This window comes from Artemia franciscana, chromosome 7 (assembly GCF_032884065.1).
Source record: "Artemia franciscana chromosome 7, ASM3288406v1, whole genome shotgun sequence".
Lineage (NCBI taxonomy): Eukaryota > Metazoa > Arthropoda > Branchiopoda > Anostraca > Artemiidae > Artemia > Artemia franciscana.
In genome coordinates, this window is record NC_088869.1 from 1248932 (window position 1) to 1269584 (window position 20653).

At 35.6% G+C, this 20653-nt stretch overlaps 1 protein-coding gene across 10 annotated transcripts in view; it reads right to left on the reverse strand.

The window, feature by feature from the left end:
- The window catches only part of LOC136028706 (calpain-B-like), a 182655-nt gene that overhangs the window by 109271 nt on the left and 52731 nt on the right, over positions 1–20653 (reverse strand). For 8 of the 10 annotated variants that reach the window (XM_065706570.1, XM_065706568.1, XM_065706569.1 and 5 more), the window contains 2 exons: positions 6160–6342; positions 1399–1468 (listed from right to left, as the gene is read on the reverse strand). In XM_065706570.1, coding sequence (XP_065562642.1) covers positions 1399–1468; positions 6160–6342 — 253 coding nt within the window. Of the gene's footprint in view, positions 1–1398; positions 1469–6159; positions 6343–12351; positions 12763–18499; positions 18519–20653 lie in introns of those variants that run through there. The other 2 variants (XM_065706571.1, XM_065706566.1) reach the window with 2 other exon arrangements.

The window sequence follows — 20653 nt, forward strand, 5'->3', positions numbered from 1 at the left end:
CCAAGGGACCTGTCCATACTTCCTAACAAAAGGTAGCAGAGAGGCAGGCTGAAGTGATTGGGCTGACACTGGGTCAACCATTTCAGCATATTTATAAATGTTGTCTTCAAAATGGAACCTTTTCTGTATCTGGTCTACTGCTTTGATATGGAACGCCTGTGCAGCTTTGAGAACTACTTCATCGAATCAGGGGGGACAGCGGTATCTGACCTTAACGTAGAGAGGGAATTGTGTCCGTTCGGACCCAAGTAAACGTTTTCGAGGGGAAGTTAAAACTTTCAGTTGTTCACATCGATTTCAAAAACACTAGTTGATTCCACATTGTTCTTCTGCAGGAAGTTCAAGACTGAGACCAATGTTTTAAGATTTGTTTATATCCCAAAACTAGAAATATTTTGGTCATTTTCAAGAGCTCAAATTTGAATTTGCAACAAAAGTGATTATTATATTTGTAAAGAACATAAAAAAGGCATCGAGTTGTATATTCACTTTATTTGTGAGTCAAAAATATGAGCAAAAAAAATTTACCAATTATGGCATAGAGCTTCATGATTTTCCCCTGGGTACATAGGCTTGCCAAAAACACATAATCATTTATTCCTACATGTGCCATTGTTTTTAAAAAATGGCTCTCAGTTTGTTTGTCTGTTAAAAACTAGGGCAATGAAATGGTAAGAGAGGTGTTCGAATAGTTATAGTCTACCTCTATTATTCACGTCAGTACTTACAAAGCTGGATACAAGTTTGAGTTCAAGTTTTTTTATTTTACACAAAAATCCTAAACATCATACAAGTACTGTGGAGAAAAAGAATTGTACATGCAATGCTTGTCAAAAAAATTTACTACAGTAAGAACAACTACGTACCCTATAAAACTATCAAAATATATTATGACTTTATTTATCTGACCTGTAAAAAAAATGACATGCTATCTATCAAATAATCGTATGAAAAAAAAACAACCCAAAAATGACAAACCATGTGACTTCATTAATCGAGAACAGTCCAAGCTGAAATGATTTTTTGAGGCCTACATCAGCATGGAACTGTTTCAAACAGTTTTTTGTTGCTAGTTTGTTGCTTAAGACTCCTGTACATCTCACAATCTTCGTGGTGTTAAAAATTTTTAAGTAACTGAAGAAGTTATTCTCTGTGATTCCAAGTTCAATTTGCAAGGAAACAGATCCTAAATCGAATTATCCTGCTTCTCTGATCAAGAAGATGATGATGATGAACAAATTAAAGGAAAACCCCCTAAAAACTCCCTAAAAGTCCATGGGAGAGGAAAAATCCCTAGAAAATCCCCAAATCCCTAAAAAAAACTCTTGTCCCTAAAAGACTTAGAAAATCCCAATTTTAGGGGGGAAATCCCCAGAGTGGAAACACTGATGCACTTACCAAGCTCTCCTTGTTGAATATCAAATCTCGATGCATCGTCCACCACAAACTGTGGATCTGAACATATTTCCTAGAAAAGAGGCGGTTGGTTTACACCCTATTGCAAAGGGAGTTAATAGCATCAATAATGTTTATTGTCAGCTGCAGAGGTAAACATGGCAATTTTTATGTTTTGCTGTTTAGAAACAGTCTTGAGTCAGAAAAATACAAGTTTATCAAATGATTTGTTTAAATGAATTAGTAAAGCGCAAACAATGTAAATAGCAGCCGATTAAGCTTACATTAAAAAGAAATTTCGCATGCTGACCTGACTCGATTCTTTTGGCTGGGAATGCAATGCATGGTTGGGGGCAAATCATCCGACACTCCCTGTGATATTCCCCAAGATTTCTCCTGGTACTCATTTAAAGCAGGGTCGACTCTGGCTGAAACTAGAGTTACACCACTGACCCACGTTCCAAACCAAATAACCAGCGACATCAGCACTCGAACCCCTGACCAAAGGATTTGAAGTCTGGAGCGCTAACCACTCGGCTTGGAATGCTTAAATAGCAACCAATGCTTAACAAAATATGCAATTTAATAATAATGTGCATATCAAAAGAATCTGCCCTCAATTGAAATTTCAAACATGTAAAAGTTATTGGGTTTAATTTCTCCAAAATATTTATTTCATTTTTTTTTATTAAGTTCCCCTGGGATTTTTATGGCACTCGGTATTTACCAAGCGACATATAGCAATCGTGATTTCTGTCGGTCTGTCTGTCCCGGTTTTGCTAGTTTGGGCACTTCTAGATAAGCTAGGATGATGGAATGTGGCAGACGTATGAGGGACCAGACCTGATTAAATTAGAAATAGTCGTTTCCCTGATTCGACCGTCTGAGAGGGGGAGTGGGGGACGGTTAATTCGGAAAAATTAGAAAAAAGAGGTATTTTTAACTTACGAACAGGTGATCTAAACAAAATTTGATATTTAGAACGATATTGTGTTTCAGAAGTCTTATTTTAAATCCCAACCAGAGCCAGTGACATTGGAAACCTGAAATCTTGGAAAAACGCTTAGAGTGGAGAGATCGGGATGAAACTTGGTGGATAAAATAAGCACAAGTCCTAGATACGTGATTGACAAAACCGGAACGGATCTACTCTCTTTGGGCGAGTTGGGGGGGGGGTGGTAATTTGGAAGAATTAAAAAAATGAGTAATTTTTAACGCACGAACTAGTGATTGGATCTTAGTGAAATTTGATATTTAGAAGGACCTCGTAGCTCAGACCTTTTATTTTAGACCCCGACCGAGTTCAATGTCATTAGGGGGATTTGGGGGGGAGGAATCTTGAAAACGCTTAGAGTGGAGAGATCCGGATAAAGCTTGGTGGGAAGGATAAGCACTAGTCCTAGATACTTGATTGCCATAACCGAAACGGATCTGCTCTCTTTGGAGGGGGGGGGTGGTAATTCGGTATTATTTACTTACGAACGGGCTATTGGGTCCTAATGAAATTTGATATTTAGAAGGACCTCGTGTCTCAGAACTTCCATTTTAAATCCTGACGAGATCTGGTGACATTTGGGAGAGTTGGAGGAGGAAGCTAGAAATCTCGGAAAACGCTTAGAGCGGAGAGATCCTGGTGATACTTGGTGGGAAAAATAAGCACAAGCGCTAGATGTGATTGACGTAGACAGACCGAATTGGCTCTTTTTGGGGGAGTTGGCAGGATTTGCTAGTCTGGAAACTTCGAGATAAACTGACTGACTAGACTAGATTAAATTAGAAAATAGCCTTTTCCCCCATTCGACCATGTGGGGGGAAGTGAGCGAACGACATAGTTGAAAAGAATTTTATTTGCCGATAAAACAAGTGTTTGTTCTTCATAAGTATGGCTTGTGGTCTATGGGTATGATTCTCCATTCGTTTGCGAGAGGGTTCAGGTTCGAATCACGGACCACCCCAATGTTTACATGAAGAAGATCCGAAACTAGATACGTGATCAATATAGTCATCGCTGAAAGTTGGTAGGCGTATTAGGTACCCGACCAGATTAAATTAGAAATAGTCGCTTCCTCAATTTAACCATACGGGGGGGGGGAAGGACGGTTGGTTCAGAAAAATTAGAAAAAATGAGGCATTCTTAACTTACGAACAGGTTATCAGATTTTAATGAATTTTGATATTTAGAAGGATCTCGTGTCTCAGAGCTCTTATTTTAAATCCCGACCGGATCTGGTGACAGTGGGAGGAGTTGAAGGGGAAACCAGAAATATTGGAAAACGATTAGAGTGGAGAGATCGTAATAAAACTTGGTAGGAAGAAGCTCCTGTCTCTTGGTTCTTCCGACCTCGTCACAAGTGCCAAATGAGCTCTTGGCTCTTGATGGCTTAGTGAAAAATCTTTGAGACATCCTAGCTGATCATAAACCTGAGATCAAACAGCCCCGTCCAGGTTTTCTCCATTATATAACATATGTTGCATTGTTTACGGCCCTTACCTCTGGCTCTGGTGAAAGAGTTGGATAATGATGAGAGGGCAGTCCCGCCTCACATATGGAATAATTTTAAGTTTTAATGCTGCTCCTTTAAATCAGTTGAAAACATTATTTTTATTTAATTCCTGATCATTTTTCAAATGATGCCTGGGAATTAGTAGTATCCTACGCAATACCTTTACTGGAGATCCCCAGTACCAGCACTTTTTTTTAAATTCCTCCATAGCCTCTCAATCGGTCCCAGCACAGCCGCCCTGTCTGAATGTGCTATTAGAATTCCAAGTGCCTCGTATCCAGCTAAAAAAATTTATGAGCATTTAATATTTTCTGAGAATGTTATATACATTTTTTCGGTGAAACCATTCAATTGGTGTAAACGCAGCCCTTTACACATATGGCGTTATTACAATTTCCAGGCGAAAAGAAAATTCTTGGAAATACATGCCGCCAACTATCGTTTCTCTCTAAAACAATGCCGTTGATACAAACGTATAGTACTCCCATTGTATGAGATATTTCAGAGAAATATTTTTATGTAAAAGAATAATCGTTAGAGTTATTTTCATTAGATGAAGTGAGCTTAATCTAACAGGATGTCTAATAAAAAGAATCTTAACGAGGACTCTAACATACAAGAGGTTTATAATCTATATATTTTTGTTGTATGCTTTGCGGATGGGGACTGTTTTTTATACAGTTTGGCTTTATCAAGTGATATTTACAGTCCCCTTTAGTTACCGAGCTGTATGTGTATCATCTAGTTTTAAACTAGATGATACCCCTCTCAACTCCCCTCTCTTGAGCTATTGATTTCAATCCGTGGAATATTTTCAGGGGACACCAAGAGGACGGTAAAAAGCAATATCAAATCTAAAAAAAGAGCATTTACCGAATTTAATGTGTTTGTACGTCATATACAATCACTAGTTTTTTTTTAAAAAACACCCCAACAACTTAATTATTCTTAAACTTTTGAATTCAGTCCATGAATTATTTTAGAAATCGATCCTTGACATGATTATTAGTAGAATATGTAATAGTGCGACAGGATCCATCTCCAATAAAAAAAATTTTGTTTGTGAACGAGAAATGGATGGACACAGCAGCATAAAGAGCATGGAAGGGCTCTATATCCCTCGGAGGAAGGAGGGGGGGTCATATTTAAGGGGGGTAACTCTTTATTAAATGTCTTAAAATGACAAAAAAAATACTTAAAACAGAAGCAATTGATTTATGATATTTTCGAAATACGAAATGAAGATCATATAGATATGTTAGTCGTGATTTTTCTTATTAGAAAAATATGTATATAGTGACCCTTTTTTATTCAAAAGAGTTCAAAAGAATTTTTAAAAGTCTTAGCATTTCTTAGCATTGGGGTATGCATTAAGTCGATATTAATAAAGTCCTATATATTTTAAGTGATGATACGACACCCCAATGAGGGAAATGATACAATATAGTCTTCTAAAAAGCATTGTTTAGCATTGGGGATGCACATAAACTCGAAATTAATAAAGTCTGATATATTTTAAGCGATGATACTAGAGCCCTATAAAGGAAGTGCTTTTTCATTAGTTTTTTATACTCAAGTCACCAATTAAATGACTTGGAATTTCCTAAGTAGCTGAGTTTGTTCTAAACAAAGTTGCTTTTTTATTAATTTTTGATACTCAGTCATCAAGTATAAGACTTATAATTTAACAAGTAGTTGAGCTTGTTCTAAGCAAAAATGCTTTTTATTTTTTTTATACAGAGGATGATTTCACAACATATAATAAATTTTATGTTCATTTTGTTTTATTTTTATCCGGGCACTTATGTGTTCTAATTCAAAGCAGATCTATTTGGCTTATGTGGCGCTCTGTCACAGCATGGAAAATTTTATTTATATTTGTCATTTATATTTATATTTGTCATTTTTATTTCTTGGTTTTGCATTTTATATGATTTTACATTATTTTAGTTTATCTTTGTTTTCTTAGCGTTGAGGACAACTTCTTTTATATAGGCGAAATACCCGGGTCACTTTTGTTTGGCCTTCTCCTTCAACTGGCCGTTGTCCCGTTTGTTTTTTTTATCGTGAGATTTTTCTCTCCCTCTTTTTGTTTTTTTGTCTATCCCCATGGGTAAGAATTCACCGAGTTCTTATATATGTAGGTCCTTGGGGCCAAAGGGACCCCAATATTTTTATTAGTGTTAAACTAATAAAAATATGAGTTTAACATTTCATGGAGAGTAACATTCTAGGTGCAATCTATTGATTAACAACTTACATGGGGTCTTAGCCAACGAAACCTTCTAAATGGTCTTTTGCTGTAGAATAAAGAACAGTCTTCAGCAGGGAAGGACGGGTCTTCGAAAAGCTTCCCTTCCGCCAGGCAGTCTTCTTTGATTTTTTCGTAATCTTGGGGACTGGATTTGCTTTTTCCAGGTATAGGTCTTGCATGTTCATCAATCTGAAATTAGAAGATCCAATTACAGTAATTGAATATAGTATGCTAGTTTGCAGCCCAAGCGAGTCCCTATCCCATCATTCCGAGCGGGACCCAATCTCATCATTCTGGGTAGGGCCATATCCCAATGTGTTATTTATGTGTTATCCCAATAAGTTGCTAGTCCCTAGTATCTAGATAAAACTTCTATGAGATTTAAAATTGTTCTGGAAAAAATATATTCTCGGTGAAACTCTTCAATGAGTTTAACTAGAACCCTATACATACGGTGTTATCAAATCCCAATGTGTTATTGAAGGTTCTAGTCCCTCGTATCCAGCCAAAAACTTCTAGGAGATTTAACATTTTTCTGGAAAAATATATTCTCGGTGAAACTCTGCAATGAGTTTAACTAGAGCCCTGTGGTCTTATCATAACTTCCGGTTGAGAAGGGAAATTCTTGGAAATGCATGCCAGATATCCTTTCTGAAACACCGCCACGAATAAGCGGCCAGTACCCCATTATATCAGCCAAATATTTCGATATAAAAGACTTCATTAGATGAACTGAGCTTGGTCTAAGAGGATGTCTAAACGGATGTAAAGGAGGATTGTGTAAGGTATCTCGGACAAATATTTTCATTTAAAGAATGATCAAGTTATTTTCATTAGATGAAGTGAGCTTAATCTAACAGGGTGTCTCATAAAAGGAATCTTAACAAAAACTCTAGTATACAACAGGTTTGTGATCTATATATTTTTGCTGTATGCTTAGTGGATGGGGGCTGTTTTTTATGCAGTTTCGGTTTATCAAATGATAATTACAGTCCCCTTCAGTTACCTAATTGTATGTATAGTTTTAAAATCACCCCACACTACTAGTTATTCTTGAACAATTGCATTCAATTCGAGGAACATTTTGAACATGGACCTTCAGGGACGGTAAAGAGCAGTAACATCTAAAAAACAGCATTTATTGGATTACGTGTTTGTATATCATATATAATCATTATTTTTCACCACCTCTCCCTACTAGTTATTCTTAAACTTTTGTATTCAGTCTATGGATTATTTTTGAACCCGAGCATTAACATGAAGATTAGTAGACTTTTGTATTCAGTCTATGGATTATTTTTGAACCCAAGCATTAACATCAAGATTAGTAGATAAGATAAGTTTTATTTGTAAAATAGCCTACAGGCCATAGCAAAACACATACAACTTTAAACAAACACCTAATTACAAACAACTTAAACAAGCAAACAAACTTGCAAACACTTTATGAATTCAGAAACACCCGTAAATAAACTCTTACCAAGCTAACTCCTCAGACATGATTCCCTATGCTTAATCCCTAAACGAAGAAACTAGTAGAATAACATTAGAATAGAATGAACTACTAGAATAACATTATATTATCATTAACATGATGATAACATCATGAAGATTAGTAGTTAACATTATGAGTATGACAGTGTCCATCTCCCCATTAAAATATTTTTTTGGTTGTGAATGATGAATAGATGGACAAACTATCGTAGAGGACATAAGTGGGCTCCATACCCCTCGGAAAAGGCACTCCCCCCTTTTCAAAGGGGGGAGAGGTAACTTTTTTGGAAAAAAATTTTGAACTTGGAATTTTTTCAGTCCTCCCCCATAATACTCTGTGGTTGGATTTCGACAATGGATGGTTAATCATATATTTTGATCAATATTAGTGCACTTTAAGGATAAACAGTTACATCATATTAAAAACAGTGAAGATGAAATATTCAAAGAAAGTATGTGCACATGATAAAGTTACCGTTGCGTTGAATGCTGACAAGAATAAATATTTGAACTATTAGACAAGCATTAAGTGAGATCAGATTAGACATGGATGCGTGCGTTATAATGACAGTGAGATTAAATTCCTTTGGAGTATCGAGCAAATTCAATATTGATGATGATGGATATGTGAGTGACACTTCCAGAGAAGCTAGTACTTAAAGATAATGTAAGTTTGAAAATGATAGTTGACGAAGAGGGCTAACTTCCTGCTTATGGTACTGGCAACACGCTACTAGTTGATAGATCCTATCGTCATCTTTCCGGTATTAAAATTCAAATGAAAGGGGAAAAGAAACGCATACTGCTGCACTACTTTCATAATGCATATCATGTCTATGTGTAAAAACTGCAAACTATGTAAAAATAATATGGTAATAGACAGTGAAATGAAAAGCAAAATAAAAATGGCAATGCCAGACGGCATAGCAGCAAGGCTATAAAGATGAATTAATGAAAAACAAAGCACCTACAAGCAGAACTACTATCATCGATGGTTTACCAACAGATACAGTAAATTTGTCCAATAATGCCTATCATGAAATGTGTGATTAAGTTGTAACTGAATCCATGCTAAAACTCATGTACGACTCAAAAATTGAATAGGTGAAATGTCAAGAGAAAACATAAGGAAGCATTTTATGAAATAAACTCAAAGTGTTCATTTTTTACAATGATATTCTATATAAATTATTTCAATAATATATTTTGGGTACTACTTTGTTATATCTCTATTGATTTTATAGTTTGCTAGCAATCGAACGTTTAGAATGTTTATTAAAAAGCCAGAGATGTAAAAAAAGGAACAGAGGAACAGGCAAACAACCGCTCAGACACAAAGGCACAGAGAGAGACAAAAACACATACAAACACATAGAGTCAGACACATAAACACACTGAGACAGACACAGAGACAAGAAAACAACCGCTCAGATACACAGACACAGAGAGAGAGAGAGGCAAACAGCAGCTCAGAGACACAGGCACACAGAGAGAGAGACACAAAAACACATAAAAACGCGCAGACTCAGGCACACATAGACAAAGACAGACACAGAGACAAGAATTCACCCACTCAGACACACAGACACAGAGAGAGAGAGAGATATAACAACACACACAAACAGGCCCAGTCGCATACAAACACACAAAAACAGACATAGCGACAAACAAACATCCCGTTCAAACGCACAGGCACATAAAAAGAGAAAGCAAGAGAAAGAGAGAGACAAGAAAACAGCCGCAAAGACACATAGGCAGAGAGAGAGAGACTAGCAAACAACCGCTAAGACACACGGGCAGAGAGAGAGAGAGAGAGAGAGAGAAAAAAAAACAAATACAAACAGGCACAGACACAGTCACATAGAAACACAAAAAAAAACAGGCACAGGCACATTCACATAGAAACACAAAAAAAAGACATAGGGACAAGCAAACATCCCGCTCAAGTACACAGGCACAGAGAGAGTGAAAGAGAGAGAGAGAGAGAGTGTGTGAGAGAGATATTATGTGTATGTGTTTCTCTCTCTCTATCTTTCTTTTTTCTTCATTTCTATATATATATATATATATATATATATATATATATATATATATATATATATATATATATATATATATATATATATATATATATGAAGAAAAAAGGAAGATAATATTCGTTTATAGCTATCATACTTTAAATAAACACGAATTACAAAATAGATAATGGTAACAATTTTACATTGATATTGCGAGGGTTTAATGCACGCTCAATATTTGAAAGGAAAATAAAATGAAAAATCAATATAAAAAAAAACGTCAAATTGAAACTACACTGTTTACTCTAGTTTTAATAATATTATAAACTAGTATAACCTAATAATGTTAATCTAGTACAATCGTTCAGGAGTTACTCCTTTACACAATCTCGAATCACTTTAGTTTCTTTCGTGTGTATGTTTTACTTTTTCTCAGCTTCATGGTGACCTCCCCCAGCCCCTAAATGTTCCACCATCTTTTACCTCTAATCAGAATGATTATAATCTTCGTAATACAAAAAAGGCATATTCAGGATCCTTTTACTACTTGTGTAAGGTCAGATTTTAATCTTTTCATGGCGACTCATTTTGTACCATATGGAATAAGTTGTCTGAATCGAATGAGTCTCTTAGACTCGTTGTATTATTTTATTGCTGAACTCCCACCAATCCACCAATCCTTCAGTGACTTGCTGCCGTAAACGTTTCGACGTGGCATTACGGTCAACGGTGGCGGGCCGTTAGAAATTTCTGGCACTGCATTAAGTTTTTAGATTATTTATTGAGCTTGTAGAAACAAGTCAGACAATATCCACTAATTAATAGTAAGTGCAAAAATTTTGAATGTTCCTATCTTTTTAATTTACTCGTCTGCTACGCACTTCTGATTATCTTTCACTTCTCTATGTGCTTTCTGCTACAATCCTCAGTGTTTGATATTTGAAATCCCTTTTTCGCTATTTTCCCAAAATGTATTTACGAGATTCAACTACCGACCAATAAATCTAGTAGAATTTCTAATCCATATTTTTTCACGACAAAGTGCGTGTCTATACCTCCGAGCAATGTGCGTTCCACCTTGTGTATCCAGTCAATCATCAGACAGACTATCAGAGGAGGATCGAGGATGGCTGCCAGATGTGACTGAAGAAGCTGATGTAATCTCAGTCTTAGCATTGGCCCTGAAACCCATTGTAAAAATCTGAACCCAAATTAGTCAGTTGGACCAGATGGCATTTACCCTTGACTTCTAAAAGAAACACATGCTGAGCCATCTCTTCCTTTTACCCAGCTTTTCCAGAAGTTTCTAGATTTAAAGTTTATACCTGCAGAAAGGAAGTTAGTACATATTACCCCAGCACACAAAGGCTATAACAGAGATGAGGCAGTTAGCTACAGACCAATCAGTATCACCTCTCCTATAGGAAAAATACTTGAAAGCATAACCAACTCAGCAGTCATTCAGCATCTGAGTAAAAAAAAGCTCTTGTACCCATGCCAGCGGGGTTTCTGTTCTGCTAGTTCAGTTGAAACCAACCTTATTGATGCATATGAATAAGTCACCAAACTTATAGACAATGGTTCCCCAGTTAATAGAATTTTGATGGACTTTGCAAATGCATTTGATAAGGCATGTCACAGGCAGTTCCATATTAAGCTTGAAGCAATCAGTTAATATATAAACTGTTAATACAGATGCAATTGGAATTAATACAGAAACTATTGAGAGGGTGATGCTTTTCCTTATAATAAAGAGATACAGTTAAAGCGTTTAGGAAAATAGACAATTATTTTTCTCTGATGTTGTGGAAGTGAAGGTGGAGTACCTCAAGGCACAGTCCTGGCCCAACTTTATTTAAAATTTTCATCAATGATGCACCTTGTAACATCAAAAATAGAATAAGCCTTTATGCAGACAATTGAAAGTAATTGGCTCAGTTGAAAGCTCAGATAAAGTATAAACCATTCAAGTAGACTTGGACTCATTTACTTGCTGGACAAGGACGTTCAATATCCAGAAATTACGTCAATATTACAACACAGTGAATATGATGGACTTCTAAGCTAATAACAACACCTCTTGGCACTGCAAATATGCAGAACATTCAAATTAACATACAATACGTCTATCAAGAGGCACAAGACTGCCTTCTCTATTTTTATATCAATAATGTTCCATCGTGTATATGCGACTCAACAATATAATGGTTAATTACAATGAATAATTTTTCCACAAAAGAACGGGAGGAATTCATCAAGAAGCAACTCCATGCAAACCCCAAGCGACATCAAATTCCCTTAGTGAACAATTTGCCCCTATATCCACACCTGTTAAAAGTGCACCACTTTTAAATCCTCCCAAATATAAAATTTGCCGTTCTTTAAAATGTCACTGCCGTTCTGCCGTTCTTTAACTGCCGTTTTCTTTTTGTGGCCGAGGCTATGAAAGAAAATTTTTTAAAAATCGTAAATAATTGATCCAAACACAAAACAACACTTGGTCTAAATTAAAGATGTATAAAAAAGACCATTTGATCAAGTTATGTTGATAAAAAGAAGTTAGGATTTGACGTTTTTGTTTCAATTTTTTAGGAAAGCAGTGAAACTACATTACTAAGCAAGATATTGCTGAACAGTCACATATAGTCGATATCTCTAACCTTTATAATAATTAAGAAAATCTTACAGGACGTCGAGGCAGAAAATTGTTTGAAATAAAATCCTCTTGCATATCACCTCCATTGTATACATTAGCCAAATCTTTCACAATTCCAAAACCAAATCCAATATATCTGCTAAAATATCCACTAGCTAAACAGTCACGATTTTCTTTGATGATTGGACTGGGTGGTTCATCATTATTATCTATATTCCAACCAATGTTGGTATTACTATCCCTACTTGTATCATCACTTATATTCCACCCGTACATTATCACACAATTTGTCTTTTTTTGTGGCTAAAACAGCAATTGCTTAGAGAAGGGAAAAATCCCAAGTCTGATTAAAGGGAGTGGAATAGACTACAGCCTAGAGACCGTTTTCGAAATTTCACATCCGCTCTCCGTAATAGTAAACAAATGCATGCGTGCGCCTATGCCCAAAAGTATACTCTAAAACATGATGGAAATAGTAGTAGCCTAGTTTTTTTTTTGAAAGGTTTCCAAAAGTATTTTATCTTATTTCGCTGAGGACGTTTATAGCCTTAAGTGATGAATTTGATGAAATAATTACTTAGACCTCACTCAATTTACATTTACTATAGAGGCGAAGATCCATTAAAGAACATGTATAAAAGACGGGACAGTCAAAAATAAACAAAAAAAAAGTTAATTTATTGAAAAATAATTATAAGATTCAAAATATTTTGGCTTCATATCAGGAAGTCTTTAACAACAGAGAAAAGAGAAAATGAAAAAAAAAAATAAACACCTAATTTAAAAATAAAAACATGAGATATATGAACAGAATGGAAGCCAAAAAAGATATCACTAATAAGAACTTAGTTATTAAAAAAGAATTGACTTATTTATAAGTGAATTCTTTTATCTTTTTCCATTCTGTTTATAGACAATATCTGTCTTTGTTATTTTTATGTTGGTTCCTTAGTTTTCTTCCCTTTTTTCCTGTTGATAAACGCTTTCGAATACGAAGCCGAAACATTCATATTTTTATCATTATTTTTGGATAGTTTTCAGCTGTATATTTTCACTGTTACATTAAAAACTTAACCCATTTTTTTATATTTTCATTTCAGATGTGAATCTGATGAAAAATACATTTTTTTTCTTTTTTGATTTTTTGGATTTGAAGCAAGAAGTCGCTGACATTCGTAAATCACATACAATAAGAGGCGTGTGCCATGCGTGGCGGAGCATTTTCGAGTAGGCGGTCCGAGATGTAAAGTAGGTGGCTGGGAGTGGAAAATTTATCGATTTAAAGTTCAAAAACTACTTCTTAGACTAATGCTAATGTATCTAGGTAATATTTAACTTCCAAAAAAGAAAGTTTCAGCTATTTCACTTAAATAGCTTCTGAAACAGAACATTTTACGCTGGTTTTAATTTATTATTAATTCAGTGCCTAAAAGAAGTTAGAGTTTAAATAGCTGCAAAAACTTTATTTTCAACACTGCAATTTAAGGTCACAACAATTAAAAAAATAAATTCTTAAAAATTAAATTAAAAAAAAATTAATTCTTAAAAATAAATTCTTAATTAGTAAAATTTTTAAATTCCTAAATGTATAGTTCTAGGAATTTAGCCAAAAACCAATGAAACTTGGATTGAAAGCTTTGAAACTGCTGTTTTATCACTATATTCTTCTTACATTTTTTTTTTTTTACCTTTTGTAAAACTTCATATTGTCTACTTTGCCTTTTGTATTATCTTAAATTACTATGTATAATCTTTATATTATTAGTATATATTATATTTATATCATTATATATAATATTTGCATTATTCCTAATCTATTACGATTATGTCACAGTCTTCCTCGTTGAATTCCGTTTTAAGTTTAAATGTCTCACATCACTATGTTTGATAATTTTCCTCCTTTCATTACGCCTAATACAGAGATATGTCCGGCCTGTTTTTGCATCCTGGTCCTTCAAAGAACAAAATCAATAAGGAGAAAGGCATTCAAAAAGATCAGCAAAAACTATCTTCAATGAGGAAATGGCCGGCCACGACGAAAGGTTGATGCACTTCAACACCTAAAGAATCGTCTCACACCTGGCGATGGGGAAATGGATGCGGCCGAGTCTTCAAGTAACAAGTTCCTTAGCTCGTCAGGAATTACACATTTCAAGGGGTGTTTACTAAAAGACTTTTTCGGGGGGAGGGGGTTTACAAAAAAAATAAAAACACCCCAAAATGTTTTTATATATTAATCTTTGTTACGTCTTACGGGTCGAACAAATATTTCTTGGGGTGGCTCTAACCCCCTACCCCCCCCCTGGATACGGCCTAAAACAGTTAGTACCAAAACCAGTTAATAAATTTGGCCATTGAATAAGGAATTTTATAAAATCTACTAAATTGTGCTTGATCACAATCTTCTTAACCAAATCCATGTGTTTCAACACTAAAACATCTTGGATATTTTCCACCCTTATGAAATACTTTGCAACGGGGGTATAGCCAGGATTCTGTCAAATAGTCGCTAATGGGTTCACTTCGGGTCTCTTGCTGCCACAAAGTGGCAGAATTTTTTGGAATTTTCTACATAATAATCTATTATTTTGTATTTGACTCTTAGAGACCCCTTGTAATGTTGTGATATAAATTTTTTATAATTCTTTAAATTACTTCCTAGTATCCGTTTCTAACTAACTCGAGATTGTTTTTGTTATGCAAACTAATAAAAAAAAAAAATTCAAAGCCAAAATTTTTGTTTTTAATTTTCTTTTCTTTACATTTGGCCGAACATGTAAGTCATTTGCCAAAAATGTTCAGTAGTCTTGTTTTACAAAATCGGAAAATTAGGTATCCTCACATGATAGAACCCATTATTATTATTTACGCGTATAATTTACGCGATTATTACACAAGGACTATAATGCCCCTTGGGCAGGTTTTTGAGCATGGTTATTCCAAGGGTTCACTTTTCAGTTCAATCCAGCATCATTCTGAAGGATTTCAGGCTTTTTATGAAATTACCATAAATTCGCTTCTATAATAAACTGTTATTATTAAGATTAATCAAAATTGTGACTACCATTTCTGGCAAATTTTTTCGCACAATTCTTCGTTTAACTCAAGGCTGTCTAAGAGTCAAATAGAAAATAAAATACTATTATGTAGAAAATCCAGAAAATTTCTGCCACCTCGCGGCAGCAAGAGACCTGAAGTGAACCCCCTAGCTACTCTTAACAAAATCCTGGCTACGCTCCCACTGCAAAGCATTTATAAGGTTGGAAAAAATCCAAGATGTTTTAGTGTTGAAGCACATGGATATGGTTATGAAGATTGTGAATAAACACAATTTAGTAGATTTTATAAAATTCCTTATTCTACGGCCAAATTTATTAACTGGTTGTAGTACTAGTTGTTCAAGGTCGTATCCAGGGGAAGGTTAGGGGTTAGATCTCCCCAGAAATATTTGTTCGACTCGTAAAAACGTAACAGAAATTGATATAAACAAATTTTTATGCGTGTTTTAAAGTTTTTTTTGTAAGCCGCCTCCCCTCAAAACTCCCCCTGACTTATGTAAACTCCCCCTGAAAAAAGTCATGGATACGGACCTGTATCTGTTACTTAAGGATTAACCTTCTAAGTTTATCCAAGCAATGCCTAATAATGGTAACTGTACTTTGTGGACCCCATCAATTTTAAATCTTCGAGGCCCATTGCTTTACAATTCAAACTCCCAGGGCTGTTAACAAATAAAAGATGAAACGTAACTACTTCCACAAGATAATCAAATTTACAGTTAAAAAAAAGGAATATTGTATTATTTCAGGATTTACGAAATGCTAGAATTGATATATAAAATTATTGTTTTATGAAATATTATGTAGTCAGACAAGCCACAACGACGCTTTATAGGTTATCAGGGTGGCAATATTTCAAGGGACTACCTCCCAAATATTGAAATATGGGTAAGTTTGCTGGGTAAAAGTCTAGATTTTGAGCACTGAGAAGGAAACACGTTAAGGAAACAATCATTGTTTCCTTTTTCAATTATTTTTAATTGTAGCTAACATATTTCGACCACAGCCCCCTGTATTTGACCCCCAATCCAGGGGCGTCGTTTGGGGGACAGTTGCCCTCACAATAAATTGGAGGAAAAAATTATTGTATAGCCCATGCCCCCTGAATATCGGGACATGGACCCCTCTTGCCCTCCAAAATAAAAAAAAAACAGGAGCTACGTCCCTACCCCAACTCCGTAATATAGCCCAATTTTTATATTTCTCATGCGAAGCGCCATCCATCATTCTTTTTTGGTTCTTGTTTAGTCACAGTTAATCCAATTTACGGTTGCAAGGATTAGAACAAGAGTGACGCATTGGCAGAACGAATGAGAAAAATATAATTTGGGCTATATATTTATACCTTAGGAGGGGGGGGGGTAAATTATAAAGAAGTCACAGTAAAAATGCGCTAGCTACAATTGTTCTGCGCATTATACTATAAAAGTAGTTTTCTTATTCCTTCTCAATTCTTATTCCTATTCCTTTTTCTTATTCCTTATTCTTATCCCTTTATATATTTCTCATGCGCACCGCCATCCGTTACTCTTTTTTCTTCGGTTCTTGTTTTGTCACAGTTAATTCAATTTACGAGTGCAAGGATTGAAACAAGAGTGACGCATTGGCAGAACGAATGAGAAAAATATAACTGGGCTATATATTTATTCATTAGGGGGGTGGGGTAAATTATAGTGAAGTTGCAGTCAAAACGCGTTAGCTACAATTGTTCTGTGCATTATACTGTAAAAGTGGTTTTCTTTTTCCTTCACAATAGCCCCTAATCTAGACCTTTACCGTTTGCTACAATGCACTGCGGTGATAGTTATGGCCCAGCCCCCTATCATTTTTTTTTTAATTAGCAGAAAAATAAAAGAAAGATAAATATGTGCAAAAAAGAAATGCAACCTAACAAAACAAAAACAAAATCCCCTTATCGTTTTGGCGCATTTTAGCTGTTCCATCTGTCTAGTCCTTAAAGTACTAAGGACATCAGAACAAAAACGTTGGCCCCCTGGACCACTCCTAGGTCTATTCATACCAGAAAACCGAGATTTTCTAAGATTTTCCTTTTAGTTGCTTCATAATTGAGAAGTTTTTTGGTTACTATTTAGTACTGCCCCGTTTAACTGTGAAAATAATCTCAAAAGACTCTAATACAGACTTTCCCCTACTTCTTATTACTCCCTACAGAGATACGAAGCAATATACATATATATATACCTAAAAAGGTTACAAAATGTGCTGGTGCTATTATCATGTTTATGCAAAGTCATCTGAAATGCGTGAGAATACCGGAGTGTTTTATTTTTTACAAGTTGCAAATAGTCATGCCATTTACTCTGTTGCTATTAAATTACTAGATGCTGTTATAGAATGTTGATCTGTTTTATAAACCCCCTCCTTCGCCTTCAGATCTTATCTCTTCGTCCATTGACCATTTTCTCCTTTAGCTTGATATAGCTTCTGCTAAAGAAATGGAATTAACAGTCTAGTGATTTTCAAAGACAAGCACACCTTCAAAACGAAGTTGCACCTACTTAACCTGTTTGGTGCCACTAAATCACCTGGCACCAAACACCTTAGGTAGATGCAGTTAACCTGGGTATTTTAGCTCTTTTTGCCGATCTTCCATCCCCGTTTCTGTTTTTTTTTATTATTTGGCTCCAAGCACTACCAAAAATTTGTTTTTTACTACAAGAGTTCCTTGTTTTCTTACTTTTTAACATGATTCTAAGTCTGAAGTGTGGTAGTAATCTTCACTGTATTTGGTGCTTAGAGCATGACTGTAAACAGGAGCGTAATTTGCAGGAGGGCGGGAGGGTAACTGCCCCCTATAGACCTCAGTTTCCCCCCCCCCCCGACCCAATTTTCCCCCTAGCTTAAATTTAATTTTTTTGAAGAATCGCATTAAAACTGATATCAGCCTGCATAATTCAAGCGTCCAGCAAAACGAGTCAGTTTTCTGCAGTGTATCTTGGCCTTTATTGTACTGTTTGGCTCAATTCCCATTGTCATTTTAACTTAATTTGGGAAAATTGGCTTCAACTATGCCCTCCCTTAGGATTTTGACAAAATTACGCCACTTAATAGAGTTGAAAATACATCACTATAAGTAGGCTAATCAGAAAATTCGTTACTATTTAGGGATGCTTAGATCTACCAATAGACAAAGACTATTCACACTTTCACTTCAAAATCACATACGTTTTGCCCACTAAGTCTAGTTGGGTACTGTCCTATATTTTTGTAACCTGATTTTAAGTCAGCGCACGACTGAGAATGAGGAATTCAATGGACTAGCTGATTCATCGCCAATAGTGATAAAACTGATAACATAATCCAGATAGAATTTGCACACACCTCAATTTAGAGACTAAATGATTGGTAGGTGTTCTATCGTGTTTAATTTTTGATCAAACATTTTGAAAAGAAAACAAATTCAGGTAGACCTACATGCATGTTATTACGACCTCACCAAAGAAGTGAAGTTAGGGTAGCCTACTCTTAATAAAACATACCAAAATATGAATTTCTTAAACCACGTTGGCCTGCCATAACATAAAGAAAGAAAACGATCCAAATCGGAGTTTTTGAATGCCAACAAAATACTGAAAGAACAAGAGCTAAGAGCTCAGAAGGCATGAGCTCTAAAAAAACTCTAAGAATCAATAGATTAATTTAAAAGGAAAATCAGAGGCTTGATGTCAATCATGATTTAAAATAAGAGCTCTGAGACACGAGGTCCTTCTAAATATCAAAATTCATTAAGATCCGATCACCCATTCGTAAGTTAAAAATACTTCATTTTTTCTAATTTTTCCTCTCCCTTCAGTCCCCCAGATAGTCGAATCGGGGAAAACGACTTTATCAACTCAATTTTTGCAGGTCCCTAACACGCCTTCCAATTTTCATCGTCCTAGCACGTCCAGAAGCACCGAACTCGCCAAAGAACAGGACCTCCCTAACTCCCCAAGAGAGAGTGGATCCAGTCCGTTACGTCAATCACGTATCTAGGACTTATGCTTATTTTTCCCACCAAGTTTCATCCCGATCCCTAAACTCTAAGTGTTTTCCAAGATTTTAGGTTCTCCCTCCAACTCCCGCAATGTCGCCGGATCCGGTGGGAATTTAAAATAAGAGCTCTGAGACACGATATCCTTCTAAATATGAAATTTTATTAAGATCCGATAACCCGATCGTAAGTTAAAAATACCTAATTTTTTTAATTTTTCCTCTTCCTTCAGCCCTCCAGATGGTCGAATCGGGAAAAACGACCTTATAAAGTCAATTTGTGCAGGTCCCTGACACGCCTAACAATTTTCATCGTCCTGGCACGTCTAGAAGCACCGAAGTCGCCAAAAAACTGGACCCCCCCTAAATCCCCAAGAGAGAGTGGATCCAGTCCGTTACGTCAATCACGTATCTAGGACTTATGCTTATTTTTCCCACCAAGTTTTATCCCGATCACTCCGCTCTAAGCGTTTTCCATGATTTTAGACCCCCCCCCAACTCCCCCAAATGTCACCGGATCCGGTCGGAATTTAAAATAAGAGCTCTGAGACACGATATCCTTCTAAACATCAAATTTCATTAAGATCCGATAACCAGTTCGTAAGTTAAAAATATCTCAATTTTTCTATTTTTTTCGAATTAATATCCCCTCCAACTCCCCAAAAGAGAGCGGATTCAGTCCGGTTATGTCAATCACGCACCTAGGACTTCTGCCTCACCAAGTTTCATCCAGATCTCTCCGCATTAAGCGTTTCCCAAGAATCCCCCCAAATCCCCCCAATGACATTGGGTCTGGTGGGGATTTAAAACAAGAGATCTGAGGACTTTTTTCCCAAGACAGTGAACCAACAAAACCTATTTGAATATTTCGGCCCTATATCTAAGGGCCGTCTTCAGCAAAGGAAAAAATAAAAAACAATAAAACACTTACAATAAAAGTTCTCAGTTAAAAATCCATTTTTTATTTTAAAATAGCCTTGGCATCATTATTTCTTAACGAAAAGTTCAGCCAAGACTGTCTGATAAAAGCTAACATTTTACAAGATAAAAAGGTTCATTCATTTCACTAACTGTATTTATTAAAAATTGGATTGATTTCTTATTGCGATATTTGCCTTCTCTGCAGCTAATCTGATAGTTCTTTTGATATTGGGCTTGTTTTTGTTCATTCCTATTTTTGTTTTATTTTGAATTAGATTATTTTCTATAATTAATTTTGTGTACATAGGGTTGAGTGTGTATTCACCCAAGTCTCTATTTAGGGATTGATTATTATTTAA